Source organism: Passer domesticus, chromosome 2 (assembly GCF_036417665.1).
Source record: "Passer domesticus isolate bPasDom1 chromosome 2, bPasDom1.hap1, whole genome shotgun sequence".
Lineage (NCBI taxonomy): Eukaryota > Metazoa > Chordata > Aves > Passeriformes > Passeridae > Passer > Passer domesticus.
Window position 1 is genome coordinate 118931766 of NC_087475.1, and position 20545 is coordinate 118952310.

Below are 20545 nucleotides of genomic sequence, written 5' to 3' on the forward strand. Positions count from 1 at the left end.
AAAAGGGTGAAAACCAAGCAAATTTTCTTAATGCCTCCTTGACATGCTCAGTATCTGTACCTATAACCTGAATGGGGGGAGAAGAGGTGGTGGTGAGTGTTTTCTTTTCTAGGAAGAAAAAAAAAATAATCAGAATAAAATTATTCCATTTATTTGTTCATACTGAAGAATTTTCTCACAAACTGTCTCATATCATAATATGAACACAATGATATAAACAGAAATAAGCCCACCAAAGATATTATAACCAGAATAGGGGTGGTGATTTTTTTCCTTGTAATATGTGACTTCTGAAACTCTGGGAAAGCTTATATACCATATTTAAAAAAAAATACAGGAAATTAAGTGTTTTCTCCTGTTGCTCAGTGTAACATGGAATGAACAAAAATATATTTGTAATTGGTTTATACTTTTGTCTACTTCATTTCCTTGAAATAATCATAATACATTTTTAACCAAAAATTATTATATTTTTAAAGAATCTCATGTAATTAGCAGAAAATGTAAGGCAATCTCACACTGCATTTACCAGAACTTTCATTTTCTCACGCACAACTGTGTGCACAAAATCAAAAATCCACTAAGAAAATTATGAAAGAGTCCAACTCTAAAAAGACCTGCTGGACCAATATTGATTTCATTGGTGCATCTCTTGATTTCCCCCATAAGAAGAGAAGTGGTGCAGTTATGAGGAACAGCTAAGAGAGTCGCTTTACTGCATCAGGTTTATGACAAGCTGAAATCTATTACTTTCCCTTATAAACTCAAGCATAGTTTGGGACTGACATTATTTTGAATTCTTTCCATATGATTAAAAGCTGACACATTTTGAGGAGGGGGGCCCGGATGATGCATTCTCCAGAGAAACTTTCCAAGCATGGTGATTCTGAGGCCACTAAAGACACATCTTTGAACACATTATTAGAAGTGCTTCTAGGTTTATTTTTAACTACTATTCTTAATAAACAAACCTTGCTGCAAAAGACCTTCATGCACACTAGAAAATAGATTATTCAACTATGTTCAAAGGCTATAAACATGTAAGGCCACATCACACCAATTCAAATCAATTATCTTTTCTAGCTGTCTGTAGAAAGACACAGTGCACAGCCAACCTCAGTAAACACCTCAGTGAGAGCACCTGCTTGTTTCAAATATAAAACAAACTAAACTGAAATTTGTACTAATGGTGCACAAATCAAAGAGCAGACCAGTGCTGACCACTCTGAAAACACAGACTGCAAAGCATCTAGGATGTTTGTACTAACTATCTAAAATGGAAAATATCTCCATTACTTGGCTTGTTAAATGCTGACTGATGTGACCAAAAATTACACTGAGCTCGCCAGAGTCCAGTAAGCAAGGTGAGTAACTGAGCACTGTCCTTCCAGTAGGTGTTACCTGCTGCTTCAGGAAACTGCCAACATGCCACTAATAGAGATGGTTACAGCCCACCTGGAGTAACAAACAGCCCAGGGATCTGATACAACACTGCCTCTGTAATTAGTCCTATCCTCATGGCATAGGCTATGAATGTGCAGCAGTTTGATTGAACTTTGCTGTACACACAGCCTTCCTCCTCAAGTAATTTATTTTTTCTTTTGCAAATATTCCATATCAAACCAAGATATACTTTGTAGACTTTATACCAGTTTATTTATACAGACTAAATTAATGTAGAAGATCACTTTATGGAGAGATAAACCCCAGCTGGGAGAACAAAAATATGTAAAGAAAGAAAAATAGCAAATAAAAGTGAACCTTAAGGACATTCAAGTTTCTCAAGATAACTAGGTCTTCAAAAGACAAATGAAAAATAGTGGTAATAATAGAGATTAACAGCTCCTTTACTGGAAGTGTGCCCAAGGCTGAGGTAAAAGCTAAGTACAGGATTCCATGAATAAAAGCCAAATATTCTCCCCATCATTAAAATAAATTAAAATCTGTTCACATTAGAGTTTCCCATTTTTAACTAAAGAGGAAAAAACCCCAGGCTATTTCTGTATCCTGCTTACCAGAAAACGATTAAATAAATGAGAAGTTATTGGATTTAAAATTAACTTTCTCTCCACTTACTAACAGAGAAGAGCATGTTTGCATCACCTAATGACTAAACACAAATCAGTTTTGTCCTCATGTACAGCCTTTTGCTAACCATCTTGAACTAGAATACAGCTATTTTGAACAGCAAGATTCCTTGCCTCCTTAAATTTATCATAACATCTATGCTGAAATGGCAGCTAAAGCAGAATACACATTACAGTCCCCCCAAAAAATCTTCCTGTGCATTACAAGTACTCGATGCAGAACTGCAGGGATTTGGCCTCTGCTGCACTAATGAACAAGTTTAGGTGCCCACAGTCACACCATAAAGCCAACTTTCCCCAGGACATACACAGTATGTCCCACAGAGACTTTTATTGGCTAACAAGTCTTATTTCACACCACCACTAATCCTTTTCCCTGAACAAAGCTGCAAGAGAAACAGTAATTCTCTACCCAGGAACCTTTTATTATGAATTAGCTCCAAATTATCATGACTATTATTTTTCTAAACAAAATGACAAAGCATGCTCCAAAAGCATTTGTGTAACTTAACCATCCTAACAACCACCACTGAAACTGCATGCTAAATAATATTTAGAAAAAATTTTACTACATTACCAAAGAAACCATCCTACCTTATATTCCATGGCTGTCACAAAGAAACAATTACCTTCCCATCACCATAAAGCTGCTTCTCCCCACTGCAACAAAGCACAGCATCTGCCAGCATTAACTTTATTTCAATCCATAAAAAGGGAGAGGCCTTTCAGACAGTACTCTCCAACATATTTGGAATAAAATCCTCTTTCATAAAGAGTGCTTTTCTCCCTCTAATGAGCCCTAGTGTAGCACTATTCCTTCCCAAGTCTTGTAGAGGCTCTCTTATTTCCACACACATCTTGAAGTTCCTCAAGAAGGTAAAATCTGTACCATTTCCATTTCCCAATCAGTGCCTTAAAAATAAAGCTGCAAAGCCCGCCATAACTTTTTATAGTGGCCATATTACTTCTTTTATAGATGATACAGTAAATCTAAGGTACAAAAAAAAAAAAGCACAGGCCTATAAAAGACCTTTATTGCATGCAGTAATTGAAAATGATTTTGTATTTTTTTAAGGTAGAATTTCCCTGTGTATTAAATTAACAGAATTTTGAACAAGATGCCTGACTAAATTTCTGCATAGTTTTTATTTAAACTAAGATATGCACAAAACTTATATAATGCACACACATATGCTTAATTAAAAGATTTAAATCATCATGCTAGTATACATTTAATTTAATTAGGAGACCAAAAGTATGTTACATAAAAACTTAAAATTTTATTACTTCAAGCAATTGGATCTATATGAACACTGACATATCTTAACGTTCCATGCAGTTGTTTCCCTTGTCATTAAAAAAGCAATGCCATGAGTTCCTAAGTGTGATACTCTGCTAGGCTTATAGGAGAGCCTACCTATGATTTTTCATTCCCACTATCCACATATATTTCAGATTCAGTTTCAACTCATCAACCAGAAGAATCTCCAATACATCTATAGTGGGAACAATTAGATGCAAATAATCATCAGGCATTAGGCACACTAAGCCATATATCTCAACAAATCATCTTAGCCAAACTAATACCCACCAAGGGAAGTAATTATTATCTCTCCAAATCATTTACATAGAAAGACAGAAGCCCAAATAATTAAAAATCAAGAATCAAGTGATCATTGCCCTTAACGTACCCTCCTGTGCTTTAGGTCTCAGCCACAACCCAGTGCTGGATTTAGAGCCAACACCACACATCATCAGGAACAATAACCTGCTCAACTTTCAGTCACCAAATTCCAGAGTGGCTGTCAACACAGTTTTAAAAAATATAAAACCTTGGAAGTAACACACGCACAAAATTTCACCTAGCTTAGACCGATCCATCAAAAAGAGTTTCCTTGGTTTCTTCTAGGTAATGTTCCTATTTCCTGCCCTGTTAGTGGCTTTTCCTTCCTGCCCTAAACCCTCTGGGCAGCTTCAGGAGCCTTTGTTCCCAAGTTAAGCCCATGCAGCTGCCCCAACCCTACACTCCCAAGAACACCAAAACCCTGAGATCCAGAAGAGAAGACATAAGGTGGCAAATTAAAGACTAAAACTGCAGGAATAACTAACAGCGTTGTCAGAAACAGCTACAGTTTTAAAGGACCCCCAGAAAAAGGGGAAGAGGGGAGAAAAGTGAGGAGGTATGAAGCCCTGAGGGACTGGCACCTTCTGCCACTGGGCAAGACTCTTCATTTTCTTGCAAGATCCCAGCTTGATATGATGAAGCTGAGTGCCCACAGGCTGAGGAATAGAAAAAACTTTACCTGCCTCGTGCTGTGCACATATCAAGACAATTTTAAACAAAATCTGCTGAGCAAGACTAGTGCATAACCAGCTCCTTTCAACTGTTTCCTGCTCTTTTGGTGGTCTATGGCTTTTACAAGATGCCATCAAGATGAATTACAGACAGAGACAGTAACTAAAGTCTGGTGAATAGTTAATGCCTTTGGATGTAGACCACAGACCAATTCAAACTTTCTGCTCTCCTCTTTAACACTAAAGATACCACACAGAGATTCATGCAGTCTTGTCTATCAGTTCATTTCAATATATGAATACCTCAAGGAAACTTTTAAAAAACTAAAAAAACACAAACCTCAAAACTTCAAAATTTCCTCATTTCAGTATGATATGACCAAAGGAAATAACATTTCCAATGAAAGAAAAGCTTATTAAAAGCTACCACTTTTCCAACAATGCTTCTCAAGTTCTCTTCTGATTTGCTTGAATTCACTAAAGAATAACAGCATTTCTTCAAGACACTAATGTTTCCTAGGAAGCCTGAATAGTCTGAACGGCAAACTGCACACTTTCTCCTCCTGTGATTTCCCTTACTGTAATCTTAATTCAAAAACAAATAACAGTACTGAAATAAACTCTGGTGCTGATTTAACTTCCCAGAGCAGTATGAAAGCTTAAGTACAGCAAAATAAGCAGGGTTTTACCTACTGATTTACTGCACAGGCACAGAATTGCTAACACCTTTTTCAAGCTGTAACTGCGGTCAGGGTAGTACACATATATAGAGTTTAATGGAGACAGAATCCCTGCATCTACAATCATGGAATTACAGTCCTTGCTAGTATTTCTGACTTGTAGCCTCAGGTTAACTCTAAACATTTGCATTAATAAAACTACACTAGGTTGAGCAGAAGTCTCATGTATCCCAAGCTTTTGAAATATGGAATAATCTGTGCAACTTCTCTGAGCCTGTTCCAACTTTCCAATGTCCTTTTTTGTGCACAAGTGGATTCAGCATTCCAGTAATTGTCTCACTGATGAGTCACCTGTACCTTATCTCTGTACTTGTATTTCACAGCTCAATTAAAAATCTTCTTAGACTATCTAATGTGATTCCAGATCCTGTAAGCATCACTCCCTTAACAGGCTATGGTCCCATAATGCAAAACATCTGAACACATACCTTTCATGTTCAGACACATGATGTGGCATTTCAATGCAAGCATATACTTGCCAGGCCATTCAATTCAATTATGCAGAGTGGACTTAGCTTTACCACTACTGGTTTTATCTAGGTTTTTTATCTTGTTTATCTTACTTGTCATATGTGCAAATCCTGCAAATTGTGACTGATGATTATTGGGTAAATGCATTTTGAACTATCTTTACACCTCTATCTACCATCCCAGTGGGCCTGTGTATGTGTGTTTAGGGGAAAGGGTCACTGCTTGACTCTTTCCACAGAGCAGTTAGATCATTTGAAGAAGAGTAAGTCAATTTTTTACCATTAGTTTACACTGCTCTTCTATGGACAAGCTCTACTCACGCTCATCTAATCCCCTAGGAAGACTGGTTTAAATCAGGTTTCTTTTTTGTCATAATTGAAGTCAGGAGAAAATTAAGCTTACTTTCTTCTTTCCAGTAACAAAATATTTAAATGATGACAGCACACTGAAGGAGCAAAACCAGGGACTGTAACTGCTAATTACTGCTCCCATTTTCTACCCTCCTAACTTTGAAGCTCTACATCTATTCCATGACATAGAGCAGAAATATGCATGAGTTGCAATTCTCCCTCTACAACAGGGATAACTAATTGACAGCCTGAAGGCTGAATCCAGCTCTGCAAGATGGTTTTTCTTGGATCCCACGATGGCCTAGAGCAAAGACTGCACATCATGTACTGTGCTAAACAATTTGCTTAGCCCACAGGAGAGCGGGAAAGAGAGAAAGGGACTGAGGAGAAGTAGGGTGTGGGAGGAACAAAAGAGCGTGGGTGATGGCTGAGGGGCTAGAATGGAAGTGTAACAGTTCCAGCACTTCCCCACCTCCCCAAGCTGCCTGTCCAGAGAGCAGCTTATGTGGGGCAGAGCTGGAGCAAGCTGGATCCTTCAGAGCATCTGCCCCAAACTAGGCTAAGGCAGAGGAGGGACCACAACCACACCAGGCTCTCGACTCACACACCTTTTTTGTGATGAGCTTTTCAGAGACAGTTTTGCCAGACCTACTGCATAATCAGGGAGGATCGTGAGTAAACTAGTGCCCCAAGAAACCCTACAACAAACTGGGGGAAAGGCAACACCCAGTCCTGCATGGGGACTACAATCTCTCCAATGGGAAGTCACACTGCCAGAGCAGATATTCTGGAAGTTCCTGGCCTGCACACAAATCTTCACATCCTCTATCACAGAACCACAGAATAAACTAGGTTGGAAAAGACCTCTGAGATCATGAAGTCCAGCCTGTGATCTAACATTACCTTATCAGCTAAACCATGGCACTGAGCACCTCATTAAGTCCATGTAACAAAGAAAAGGGTCTGAATTTGAATTTTGACACCATCCCTAAGCATCAGTGAAATTAAAATCAATGACTCTCACCTGCTTCTGCAGAGCAGTCCTAAGCCCAGCAGGAACACAGTAAATGGAAAGAGAAAAACAAGTGTCCCTGTTTCCAGCATCTTCCACAGCACCTACATATCTCATTTTTTGGCTTTTGCTATCTGGGAAGCAGAGGGTTAAAGACTTGATGTATTCATCTGAGCCATGAGCAGCTGGCAGGGAGAAAACAAAAAAATAAGGAGGCTCATAGCCATAGGGAATCAGCAATACAGGCTCTAGAGGAAGAAATCCAAGAAAATGGAAAATTACAAGTTAGAGAACTCATTTTTTATCCCAGCACCACCCAAAAGGGGTAATTTTTGGAACATTTCAAAGGGTTTCCAAAGTTATTTGTAGTTAGTGCTAAAAATTGCTATGAAACATTTCAATTAGTCCTTAAAACAGAGCAATGAAGAGCAGTCTTGTGAGGAACAAACAGAACTGCAAGAGAGTTTCCAATCTCTCCAGAGCTGGCAGATGTTTTGTGACCGTCTGAGATCAAGATTTAAATTCTTCCTCCCTCAGTTTTTGTGTCTAGAAAATGGCAACAGTAAGACCACCCTCATTCCCAAATATGGGCATATTTAAATATTATAAAATGCCTTTAAGAACTTCTTTTGAAACACCTTCTTATAATAGAGAGAGGACTTTTCATGGTATTCTTGCAAAAAGAAAACAATGCTAAGGTGCTGGAATAGAAGTATCCCTTGATTCTCTTTCTTCTATATAAAGACAAAATTTACTAAACTGACCGAAGCTTTATGATTTTGTTTTCTACTTTGGGAAAATATTGTGACTATTTTTGGGTATAAAAACCTAATTACTTCAGTTACCATGTTAAAATGAAATAATTTGCAATGCTTACCATTACACCTTTTATTATACATATTGAGATTTTTATTATATTTTACTAGCTAATTCCATGATGGCAGTTTTGAATATTTCAGTGACCACTTTTTCAGTAATTATTACTATAAGTCTAATACATTTTAAGTATAAACTTTGCTATCACAAAAAGTATCTTGCCAAAAATGCTGCTTGGTGTCTACTTATGAAAGGACAGACCTTTACACTGGATTTTATGTTTATTCATAAAGTGAAACATAGCTATGTTTTCATAAATTTTGAGGAAAACCTGATCTATTAGAGAAACCAAAATCATAGGTATAACAAAGACCAGTCTAGAAGACACCACTTAAAAAAAATCTCAGTAAAGTTGCTTTATCAGTGGAGCCTTTTCTGTTTTTAAAACCACATCACACACTACACCAAAGAACTAATTCCACTAATAAAACTGGAGCCAAACAAATTCTCCTCAGATAAAGATGTCTACAAGAGAGACTTGCTAGTGTCTGATGAAAAATTTAAGAACAGCATGGTATTCAAGGAATCTGCTTAATTATTGCCATCTTACTCTTGCAGGATTTTTTGTCTATGCATTCTGTATACTTTCAGGTAAAAAAAAAAAAATCGTTAATTTCTTTTAAACACCAGAGAAAAGCCTGCAGGTTTTTTTATGAAACAAACTATCAGAAGTATTATTGTTGAGTAAGGATAAGTCAGTGAGCTGAAAACCAGACTTTTAACACTAACAGTTTCTGCTAGAAAAGCATTTACTAACGGGAATTGAGGAACAAAAGCAACCAAAACTGCCTTTGCATCTGGAAATGGTTACCAAAGTGGCAACTATGTATAAAGTAGCCCAATCACATAACCCTAAGACTCTTTTTTTTTTCTTTTAAAAACAAGTCTTACAAAAAATATTTGACAATTCCCCCTTTTATTTCTTTAAGCTCAAAGATTTTAAACTTATAAATTAATTCAAAATCAACAAACAAGATTTTTGTGTGTTTTTTTCCCTCCACTATATTGTGACCTTTTGGAACTGAATCATATTGCATGTATATAGGTAAAAAAATTAAATTTCAGTCTAGCCAGCTCTAACACCCAGCTCCTCTCCCCAGTCAATTTTGATAGCATAGAAGCACAAAGAAGCCCAGTTTAGAGAGTCCACATGTGTTTAATCTTTGATTAATTGAACAAAAACTAAGCGCCTCCAGACATATTTCTTTTAATCACAGGAAAGATATCTTTTCAGTTGCTTTGCTAGTAGGAGAGAGTCAGCAGATGTGTGCCTGGTCTAAAGGGAATTTTTGTTTCTCTGGAGAACACAGTTTAAATAGGAGAGGAACAGACATATGCTGACTATGCACTGCTTAACAGATGACGTAGAGAAGCATCTACCACCTCAGGGAGTGGAACGGGGCAGTTTTCAAATTAAATTTCTTTCAAATTCAAAGCGATCAGCTGAAATCAATTTACATACAGGATGCAAGTCAAGTCAGACAGCTCTCATCAAAACAGCTCACAGACACAAAGATGCAAATCTATCTTTGTCAGCAGTATGATCTCAAAGACAGGTTTTAACCTTATGACAGTAAAAAGGAAAAATAAAAATTAATTTCTTCAAAATTTTAAGCACAGCTGATATTTTTGTTTTCTGGGGAATGATAACTCAAATTAATCTTTCATTAATACGGAGTATTTCCCAAATTATCTCAATGCATATACAAAATGCATTGGCACAATGCAAATTTATTTCCAAATATTAAATCAGAAGCAAGTCTTCAAGAACTTCAGAAAATCTCTTTTTTAAAGTGTCATACTGGGGAAAAAAGCATCAGAACAACAAATGTACTAGTCAGCATTGACTTGTCTGACTTTATACTTCTGCCTACAGGCGCATGTCCTGTATCATCAGCTAGGAAATGGAACCACTTATAAAAATAGAAATTATCTTCACTTCATCTACTTCTACCAAGATGTCTTTGGGGGAGGGAGGAGAAGGAGGAGGGGAGGGAGGAGGAGGAGAGGTGGGGGAAGAAAGATCAAGAGTCTAAAGCCAAAACTGGGAGAAAATGTACTTAGATGAAAACACCATATAAAGACTCCCTTGGACCAGAGGAAGCTCACAACCAGGAAAAAAGAGGAGACAGCCAATGGTCCCAGTTAATTTGATAACTTGCATTAAGGAGTTCCCTCTGAACTCTGCTCAATCTTTCCCAGCCCAGAGGCACACACAGGCTGGAGAACTATTGAACAACACATCACTTAATGCCATGGAAGGGAGGAAAAACAAGCATCAGACACTGAAAACAAACTGTGGTATTCAAATGTCCTTTTCGTTCTTCATGCAATTAGGCTATCAGCCTTTATTTGCATTTACACTTGATGTTAAGAGTCCAAATTGTCTCCCACAGGTTTCTGAAGAGCAAAACTAAGGAGAGCTTTGGTATCAATTCACTGTGTTAGCTGGGTTCAGGAAAAACACTTAAATACTTGTCCCAGGCTCATGCTTGATATAGTAGGACCCTTCAACCTGAAAAATTTAAATTCTATTTTTTTTTTCTTTGAAACTAACAACTTGATGACAAAATGTGCAAAGCAAAGCTTTCACCTCATTTGAAGAGCCAGATTCCCCACTTTTGGTTCAAGGTTTCAGATAATCTTTTACCCATCAAAGCTGCCATTCCACAAAAAGACTGGCACCACATTGTTTGATTTATGAACTCACTGAGCTGCACAGCAATTTCTGGCAAGACTATAAAACGTCTAATTTTGCTTAATCATCCATCCCAGCATGGCCACTGTAACATCCTAAATTACTCATCAGCTTAAAAATATAATGTTTATTCAACAGTATCACAGTCCATCAAGAACTGTACTCCTGACTTCCTCTGTTCTGCATAGTTTCTGGGAAAATACAGACATGTAAAAACAGTTTTCAGGTAAAGCATGCATTATTTTGCCCTGATCTTGGCAGGAGAAGATAGGAATAGGAATCTTTTATTTATGTGCTCTGTTTTCACAGTGGTTGAAAGTCTCATGTAATAGCATCCATGAAAAATTTTCATTTTTTAAGTGTCATTGCTATCCATTGACAGTTACACTCACCTGTGAACTGTTTTGATACAGAATTAGCTATAATGCTCAAATATATTGACACACATCTGCAGTCCAAGTCCTCTTAGTCTGCTTCCAAAATCTAGTGAATCTTAGCACTTCAAGTGTACTACAGAAGAGGCTTCCAAACAACCCCACAGCACAACCAAAACCCTAACATAGGAATAGCATGATTTTTAAGACTTTTAAGAACTAACCTTACAAATTTTCAAATACAAGTTACATTTTAGATAATGAACATGGACATTTCCTTTAATAATAGACTTAGACATAACAGAATGAAGTTCTTACAAACTTACAGGTAGAAGCATATTTAAGTTATAGCTTTTCCAGTCAAGCCTCGCTGCTTTAATTTTGTTTTTCTTAAATCTGTACGTAAGTTTATTCCTTACTGCATACATTAACCTTGTAAACCCCTCTACAGCATGCACATTCTATTCTCTACAGCATTCTATTATTTTATCACTTATTTTGTGAGTGCAGGCAAAAGACTCAAAGAAGACAGACCTTTTGTGATACCTTAAAACCAACCACACACTTGAAACGAATGCCTGATTTTTGTGAGGCTTTGCCAAATAAAATTGTAAGCAACAAAAAAGAACATGCTTGCCATGCACACGGGTGCCTCAAATGATGGAAGTTCTGACATGTATCCAAAATGTTTTATTTGTTGTCATGGAAAGGAGTTATTTGTCCCATTGTCTTAACATGCCAATGACTACACATAAGATCCATTTATACAAATTTAGTTGTTTAAATATTGAGAATATTGGATAACTTGCAGGTAAAAATCCCATCCAAAATTCAGGAAAGCTGTATATTGCCTAAAATTAAGGCAAAGTGAGAGGATTTTGCAGCTAATTGAGCAGCTCATATTCTGCACAACAATAAAATGAACTACAGGGAAGTCATCACTGATCTTCAGACTCTATAATCTTAAAACTGTAACAAAGCCTTTTTAGAACCAGAGCCATCACCAAGTATGCACTGAAAATTACGTTATGGTGATAAGCTACACATGAAAGAATCATGCCAAATACCTTGGTCATAAATATACCCCCTTCTCTAAAAACCCACTCTGACAGGCAAGGTGTGAGAGGAAAGAACTTGTGTCAAAAGAGAAGTGAGTTTGTCACTGAGAAATGTGATTTGAAAAACAGATTTGCAGAGTCCCTGACTAGCAAACATAACCAAGTTCATTTGCATTTACTTTTTCTTAACGGCCTAAAAAAATCTTTCGAGTGGAGAAAGGAAGATGAATATACCCTTGCAGCTATTGTTGCCACTCTCAAGATGAGTAGGCTTCTTTGTTACTTAACAGACATCCACCAGATCCAGAGATACAGTTTTCCTCAAAAAGGAATAACATTAAAAAAATATTAAACACTTGAATCAAACTATCACACACCAATAACTGAATTTGGTCTTAATCAGGTGGAACCATTCACCAGACAATCCTGAGAGATTCAAACATGTGCAGCAGCTTGCAGCCACTTTCCAGTCTGCTAATGCACTTTTTTGAAACTGCTTCTATTTCTCTACTCTGAAAAACGACTTTGTTTTCCAACTGTTTATGTGATAGCCAAAACAGTCTTCAGCCTTTACTCTGAGGATGAAGTATGATTCCACTTTTTTCTGCCACCTGTAAAAGCTGACATTTATAGAGAGAATTACCCAGCTTCATTTTGACAAGGACATGCCCTTTCCCCGTTCTTTAGGACCTTTCACCACCAGAGAACGTGTCACTGGTAGGAAGTAATCCAAAACCAGTTACATTCCTCCAAAACAAAACATGGAGCTAATTTAAGTAGGTCTCCAGTGATCAAAAGGCTGAGTTCAGGAAGTCAGGAAGAGGGAGGGAAACAAGACTTGGAGCAGCCTCTGTCTGGAGGATGCCCCCAGCCTGATTATCCCATCGCTCAGCCCTTCTGGGCTGCACTGCAGAAACTGCATGCTTCTGCAAATCACCTCTGAACACATACAGCCAGTCTCCATTTCAAAAAGTTGTAGAAATGGGATTTCAAATACAGATGAAGCCAGTCAATCTAAAAAAATTAAATCCTCAGTTAAGCAGGAGTTACATTGCTTATTTGACTGACTTGTGATTCAGATTTTATGCAAATTTATCTCCTTCCCATTTATCACAGATCTAAATTACAAAGAAAATGTCAAGTAGTACTAAATTACAAAGCTTCTTTACGCAGAGCTGTGTAACAGAGTAGTTTTACTCATCTCCAAAGTGTCTGATAGATTTTAATTCTTGAAATATTAAGTGGCTGTCTAAAGAACATGTTTGGTAGATTTAGGATACCACTTTTCACCAACCAGAGGATCACCTTGTTTTTAAGGATTTTTAGGGGATGGGGCATGATTTCAAAGAAATAACCAAAGAAACAAGTAAATAGAGTTGCATAAATATTTTTATATAAAATAAAATAGGATTATGGAAAAGATACAGCAAATCCTTAATGCTATGATACACGACATCTTCAAACATTCTGGAAGGGTCACAAGAGCCATAGATTGAATAAGAAACTTATTTAATTCAATTTGCTGAGAATAAATGTTATTTAGGTCATGTTCAATGGTATTTATTTAGATATATATTTTATATATATATATATTTACATATTTAGATATATATTTATATATTTAGATATATATTATATATATATATATATAATTTAGAACTAACACTATCATTACTTAGATATATATCAGTGGAAGAAAATGCAGCATACTCTGGATTAAATTACATGCAAATGTCAGTCAAGTCACCAAAGAGAGGCTGATGATTAGAAAGTGACAAAGCAGAGGGAAAACCATCTTCAATTCTCATTTAAGCCTCTAGTCCCCTGTGGTAATGAAATCTAAAGCTGCTTTGAAAGTTCTTAAATACACAGGTATTTAAAAAAAAGATAAAACAGCTTTTAACACAGAGCAATCTTCTGAAATCTGTAGCTTTGAAATCCTCTACACTCCCTTCTTTGCAACTGTGGAATCTAAGCACGGTGTGCTTAAGGAAGATGTCACCTGACTACATAGGCAACAAAATCTCTTCGTGGATTAATCTCAAAAGATGAGCATGGGAACTGCTTAAAAAGTTGAAAAATAATTGCATGAAGGCATAATAGACATGACAACTTACTTTAGTATTAACCTGAATCTAAAGTGAAGTGTACAACATCCTTTGGAAAACAAAGGAACTTTGTCTAACAATGTGTTACTACATGAGATGATGGAAGAAAAGCTTTCTTAGGATAAAAAACTTTTAAATAAAAGTTTTCTAAAACTTTTTTTAGGATAAATTTCCTTTCACATTGTAAAACAAACTGCTGCAAACATGAGCTGCCTCTGCCAGTCAGGAGTTTGCAGGTAAACTGCAAAACATGATGCTGTTTCCTGCTTCACAAAAGGTTTTTGGTTAAAATTGTAGCATCAAAGCATCTTAGTCATCTGTACTTTGTGGAAAGCAGAAGCCAAACAAAGGCAATTTGACTCCACACACATACAAAAATAAACTAGAACATAAGGATTTCTAAACAAGCAACTGTTTGTTGCCTGTATGACTACAGGCATACAAATGTAAATGCTCAGCACAGGTGTGCTGAGAACTAAGCAGAGCAGTTTTCTGATTTGCAGCAAACCGCTGTGAGCATAGCTCCAGTTTATAATGATGATAACGTTACACCTATAACGCAGAGCTTTTTAATTTAATGCAAATTTATTCCACCAGCCTTCAACTCCTTCCTTGTTCCTCACCTCTTCTTTGCTATTTAAAGTGTTTTGGTGCTATTACACTGTCACATCACTACCTTTCTACTAAAATAATAACCTTTACTGTTAAAATTCTTTGTCTACGATGTCCTGGTATGCAACTGAAACTGTATATCATTATACCTACAAATCTTATTTCCAAATATAGATGGTGAGTTTTTTCCTTTTCTTTACAGCATTGGTGGTTACTTTTCCATACTGGTGGTTACTTTTCCATAAATTCCACTTTGAGGAGGATTAACAATTCAATGCTACATTATTGTTAAATGGTGTACATTTACACATTTTAAAGAATTTTTTTTTTGTCTCAAGGGTTGGCTGAAGCTCTTAAAAATAATTTGTGGCAATATCAATATTTTGCATTCAGACCTTGTTGCTAAGTCTCTCTCTACTATAATCACATGAAAATTAGCTGAGCCAGGGGTGACATACACATTTAATACCTATGTACCAGTGAAATTGATGCATGCACAGTGCATCAATCTAAATCCACTGAAGTCCACCTCATGTTTCTGGGTTCTTATGAGATGTTGTGGAAGACACAGAAGCACTGCATGCATTTCACACATTGCTTCAAGGTACATCACAAACCAAAAGATCATGAAATAAGCATAGAAGATTAAAACCCTTTCTAAGAAACAACATGAAGTGCTATAAATGAAACAGCAATTAGATAAAAATCAAGATCTCAACCATTAATGCCCACTCAAAATTACACTTACAAGTTACTAGATACAGCATTTGGGAGTAATGAGTATGATTCAAATGGGTTACACATTTACTGGATAAGCATACTTCCAGCTACCCAGACACTGATTACTTTTATCACTAAAGTGGTTAACAAGGAAACAGCATGATCTTAATCATGTATATCTACATCGTATGTGAAGCTTGAGATCTTTCTGGTGTAGATACAAAAGTCCTTGGGATTGTCTTGAATGTGAAGGACTAGACAGAGGGCTCAAGCAAATGCACAAATTCATAGTCTGTTTCCTTGGCCTGCTGTGAGAATTATGAAAATCTTCTAAAACTATACACCAATGGTGGCACTTAACCTATCTAAGAGATAGGAGCCTCTTCAGAGCTCTTAACAACATGAATCATTCAGTCAACAGAGAACTGTGTTTTCAGAGTGACTCACCCAGTTCTGTGCTGCTCTTCAACAGGATACCAGGTGAATTGCTACACATTACAAAGGAAGCCTATAAAAGCCACTTCAAAACAGATATCTAACTTTGAATTGCAAGGCTTCCTCTCATACTATAGTACCCCCAAAACTGATTTTTTGACCTATGTTTGGCCCTCCATATGAATGCTTCAACCACTTTAATGTACTCTCTCTTCCTCTACAACAAGTAGAGTTTAAAGGATATACAGGAAGAGATAAGCATTACAAAGTGATGTGAACATACTTGACTGCTCCTTCCGTTGGCCACTACTTAAAACTAGAGAGATAACTTTGTGAACCAGTTCTTTTAGAGAAAAAAAAATCAATTTTGTGTTTCTAAATCTGGCATTCCTCTTTCTAGTGCTTATTTGTGCAACAACAACTACCCCATTAGATCAAATCCTGGCTATCCTGCCACCCATTACACACTGTAAATTGTATGGTTATCTGGAGAGCAAAAAACATGTATAAATTGAAACTAAGTACACAAAATCTTACAGACATAAAGCAATCATAATTTCACGGGCTCATAAAAGTAGCAAGAACGCACAAAATCATCTGAATTTCTCCAGTGATATGATGCATCTTCTGACTCCCCTTCTATTTTCCTAACTCTGTATAAATAATAATTAACCGTGTAATTCCTTCATTGCTTTCAAGTCACTGCCTCAGAGGCAGCTCACACTTATTTTTATCTTCAAATAACATCAAAGCAAGCGGCTGTTACCAAAGGGGGGAGGAGGGAAATGCACTTACTTGCCACCTCCAGCGATGCATTATGACTTACAGCCTCCCCGAGGTAATTCCTTGCCACACACACATAGACCCCTTCGTCCGGCCGGCTCTTGCGCCCATGCACGATGCGCAGGAAAAATAAAGATCCGCTGGGCAGCAGCATCCGGTGGGAGCGCGGGTCATCCTTGTCCGTTTCCACCCTTTCCCCACCCTTGTACCACTCGATGGTGGGGGTCGGCCTTCCCTCTGCTTTGCAGTTCAAGGTGGCTGGCTCTCCTTTGGAAACAATCAAGTCGGAGGGGTGTTCCACGATCCGAGGTGGGAAATCCTCCTGTCGAAGACGGGAACCTGCAAGGTAAAAGAAGTTTTCTTATGAAATCACTGCCAGGTACAGTCACGGTGTTTTGCAAAACAGCTACTTAACCATCACCTCACAGCACAGCATTTGACAAGAGCAGCTATTAACATCCTCAAGTACACAAAAGAAAACCTTAGTGCACTTCACTGTGTGCAAGGTTCTCCCAAGTGAGTGTGTTCAAAAGCATTTTCTCAAGAGGGGACCGAATATTAGAGAACAGCCAGATTCCTAAATCACATCAGTCTTTACATGGAACTATTCATGTACATAAATTTACTCATACATGCATATGCAGACCCAGAACTACGAAAACTAGTCCTACAGACACTCCACAGAGATCAGACCACCTCAACCAGCAGAACTGGTACTTCTAATCCATAACCCAAAGCCATAGCCAACCTCATCCAACCTTCTGGAAAGGCCATTAATTCATGCAATGCCTACAGAGTAACTCTAACATTTCCACTGCTCACAGAGTTATTTTATTTCACTTGTCCTATCATCTCTTAAGTTCCATGTTAAGTAGTGCCATAGAAGTATAAATGCATGGAGGGCCTGAGTGCTTCTTACACCTTGTGCATCAGGAAAAAATTTTACTTTATAAAATTCTAGATGCCTCCAATCTAGAAAAAACTGTGAATTAAGAGTATCCAGCATAAAATAAAAGTTACAAGCAAATAAGGTATTCTCCTAGACAAGGTACTTCTAAACAAGATGCTCTTCTAGAAAAGCATTGAATTTCAGACTGTTTAAAGATTCAAGCAGATAACTTGCATAAAGGAAAAAACAAAGCAAACAACTCCCAAACAAACAAAAAGAAAACACAAAACAAATTTAAAAACTAACAAAAAGCCCCAAAATCCCAAAAAACAAACAACCCCAGAAATGGTCTGCATATATATATACACACACAACAATACCAGACAAATATGATAAGCTACCAGGTACTCAAGAATTCCAAACTGGGAATAAACACCTATCAAAACTTTCAGGGTTTTAAATGTTAAATTCAATGTATTGTTTTCCTTATTTCTCTCTTTCTTGAAGCACAATTTTGCCATGGATAAAAATTAGTCTCTTGGGTCACTAATTCCTGATTATGAAAATCTCAGATGCCAAGATTCTTTATTAACATTAATAACATAGGGTTTGAACAGCTGCGAAGCACCAGAAACACAAGATCTATTCACTGCAGGTTAATAGACCATAAACTGATGTGGAAACAGGGAAAGGAGACAAGAAGAGGAGAGGTCCAGGGATTACTGTTTTAAATATATGCTAAATATGTCATACAGATATATTTATATAGATGTATAGAAAATAAAAGTATCCTAAAATGTACAATTTTCATTTTATTTATTTCACATTTTCTTCACCTTAAGATCATTAAATGATCGACTAATCAGCTAGCACTACCACACACAAAAATATGTCAGTATGGCCAGACTACATTGAAATACATTTGCATTCTGTATGTAGCAAACAGGGTAGTTTTACATGAACATTACTGATCATTAAATTGATTACAAACACTTCAAACAGCAATAAACCTCCTCTTCAGATAAGGTTTGGGTAGAAAAAAACAGAAGCCAGGGAGTTTCCAAACCCTTCTGCTGGTCCAAGCAGCCCAAGCCTGCACATCGCACCAAAGACAAATTTTAAGCAGCACCTCCAAGAGGTTTGGCACAGGCCAAACACAGTGAAAGGACAGCTAAGAGCATAAGAAAATTATGCCAACCAGCACTGATTTTTTGCAGCAGCTAAAAAAGCCTCTAATAGACTTCTGTGTTCCCTGAAAACACATCTCAGTCACTACAAAGCTGCATCTGTGTCTACTCATCCCAAACTTTCACACAGCTTTTGTTAAAAGCCCCTCATTGAATACTTCTGCCCTCACACGTGTTGGCCAATTTCAAATCCCTCTTTCCAAGGTAAAAATGCCTAGAGAGGGATTAAAAACCTTATTTTATTTTTTTTACTCACTTCCTAAGTAATTCCCAAGGAAAGGCATTGAAACAAAGGATTACAGAGCTAAAATCAATTGCTCTAAGATGTTCTGGAAAAATGAAAAGCCAATATCAATGTAAGATGCTTAAAAGGCAGTTAAGAAGTCTTTTAAAAACCAAAGTTTTGACATATGCTAGTATGTACCGTGTTTGTATTTTCACAGGCAATTCTAGCTAGCCAGCACACAATACAGTACAAGCCTCCTATTGTTTCTGTCAGCCTGGCCCAGACCACAAATAAATGAAATACCATTTTCAGATAAATTGTATGCAAGTTTTCCACACTGACATTTAACTGGCTGTACATGTACTTCAAGCACTGTACAGAATGAAAGCATAAAGACTGACTTCTAAACTTTCTTGAAAACTGAGACTCAAAACACTAAGCAAGGAAAAAAAAATCCTTCAGGATCATCCACGAATGCTCACATATATTTTTATATTTGCTGAATAATATAGGAGAAGATAAATAACAGAAATGTCTATTTTTTTTTTTTATATATATCTTAACATTTCATAAAGTATCATTTCTCTAGCAAATTTCATAACACTGCTTAGATCAGAAAGGGACAGAAGTTGCATGATTAGTTGACTGGCACATAGTGAGTAGTAAGCGCAGATTTAGTGACAACTGCCTGAGGGGTATAATGGCCTTGACAACCAAGTTATAATCTTTCTACATATCTACACTTTTTTTTTTTAATCTTCCTTTTCTTTTAGCTAGTTATTTAAGCTGCATTTACGTTTTATTGAGAAGGAGCAGCTTCAATTATCAACATAAATCTTAGAGTGGGCATCAATCCTATAATTTTCCTGTCAAAAATCCTTCCCAGAAGATGCTTGATAAAAAGAAAAAAAAGAAAAGAAAAAACTCCAAAAGCTGAGCACCTAATACATACTGGATCTGCCATTAAATATACAACAGAGCTGCTGTTTCTTTTCCCCAAAGATGACAGCACTGGGTTATAGGAACTAACCGACTTGTGTTCTCTGCTTTTATTACGATTCAAGTCTTTCATAAAAAGTCAATTGGATACCACCAATTAAAGTACCCCATACTAATTATTTCATGCTGCTGCTTAAAAGAACAATTATATGAAATCATGTTTCCAGTTTCTGGAAACCATTGCGCTGCGCCACAACAATTTTTACAAGAATTCAAACAATGACATAAACAGATGTGAAGGTTCAAAGAAAACTTGCATTAGATAGATGACAAACTTGTAGAAGCTAAGATTTGCCTTTATTCCCACCTTAAAACATCCTGTTGGTAGCATATTAAAACAAAACGTATTGATAAACAGCAGGGAGCGCGTTTAAATATGAAAGCTGCTGACATCAGGGGTTCAGACACAGTGTATCCCCGTGTGTACGAACACGTTCTCTCCTTTGGAGAAAAACAAAAAAGTTTGTGCTATTGGAACAAACTGCATCAGTCCATCTACACCTGAGCTCAGATGGATATGGAAAACTTCATCTCCCAAGATCTACATATCTAAATAGTAATTTATCATAAGTATTATAAAATACTGTGTGACAGACTGTATCCTTAGCCAAATTCCTAAGGGCCA

At 36.9% G+C, this 20545-nt stretch overlaps 1 protein-coding gene across 8 annotated transcripts in view; it reads right to left on the reverse strand.

The window, feature by feature from the left end:
- Positions 1-20545, reverse strand: part of ROBO1 (roundabout guidance receptor 1) — a 674462-nt gene that overhangs the window by 233064 nt on the left and 420853 nt on the right. For all 8 annotated transcript variants that reach the window (XM_064410935.1, XM_064410937.1, XM_064410939.1 and 5 more), the window contains one exon: positions 16632-16958. In XM_064410935.1, coding sequence (XP_064267005.1) covers positions 16632-16958 — 327 coding nt within the window. The remainder of the gene's footprint in view (positions 1-16631; positions 16959-20545) is intronic.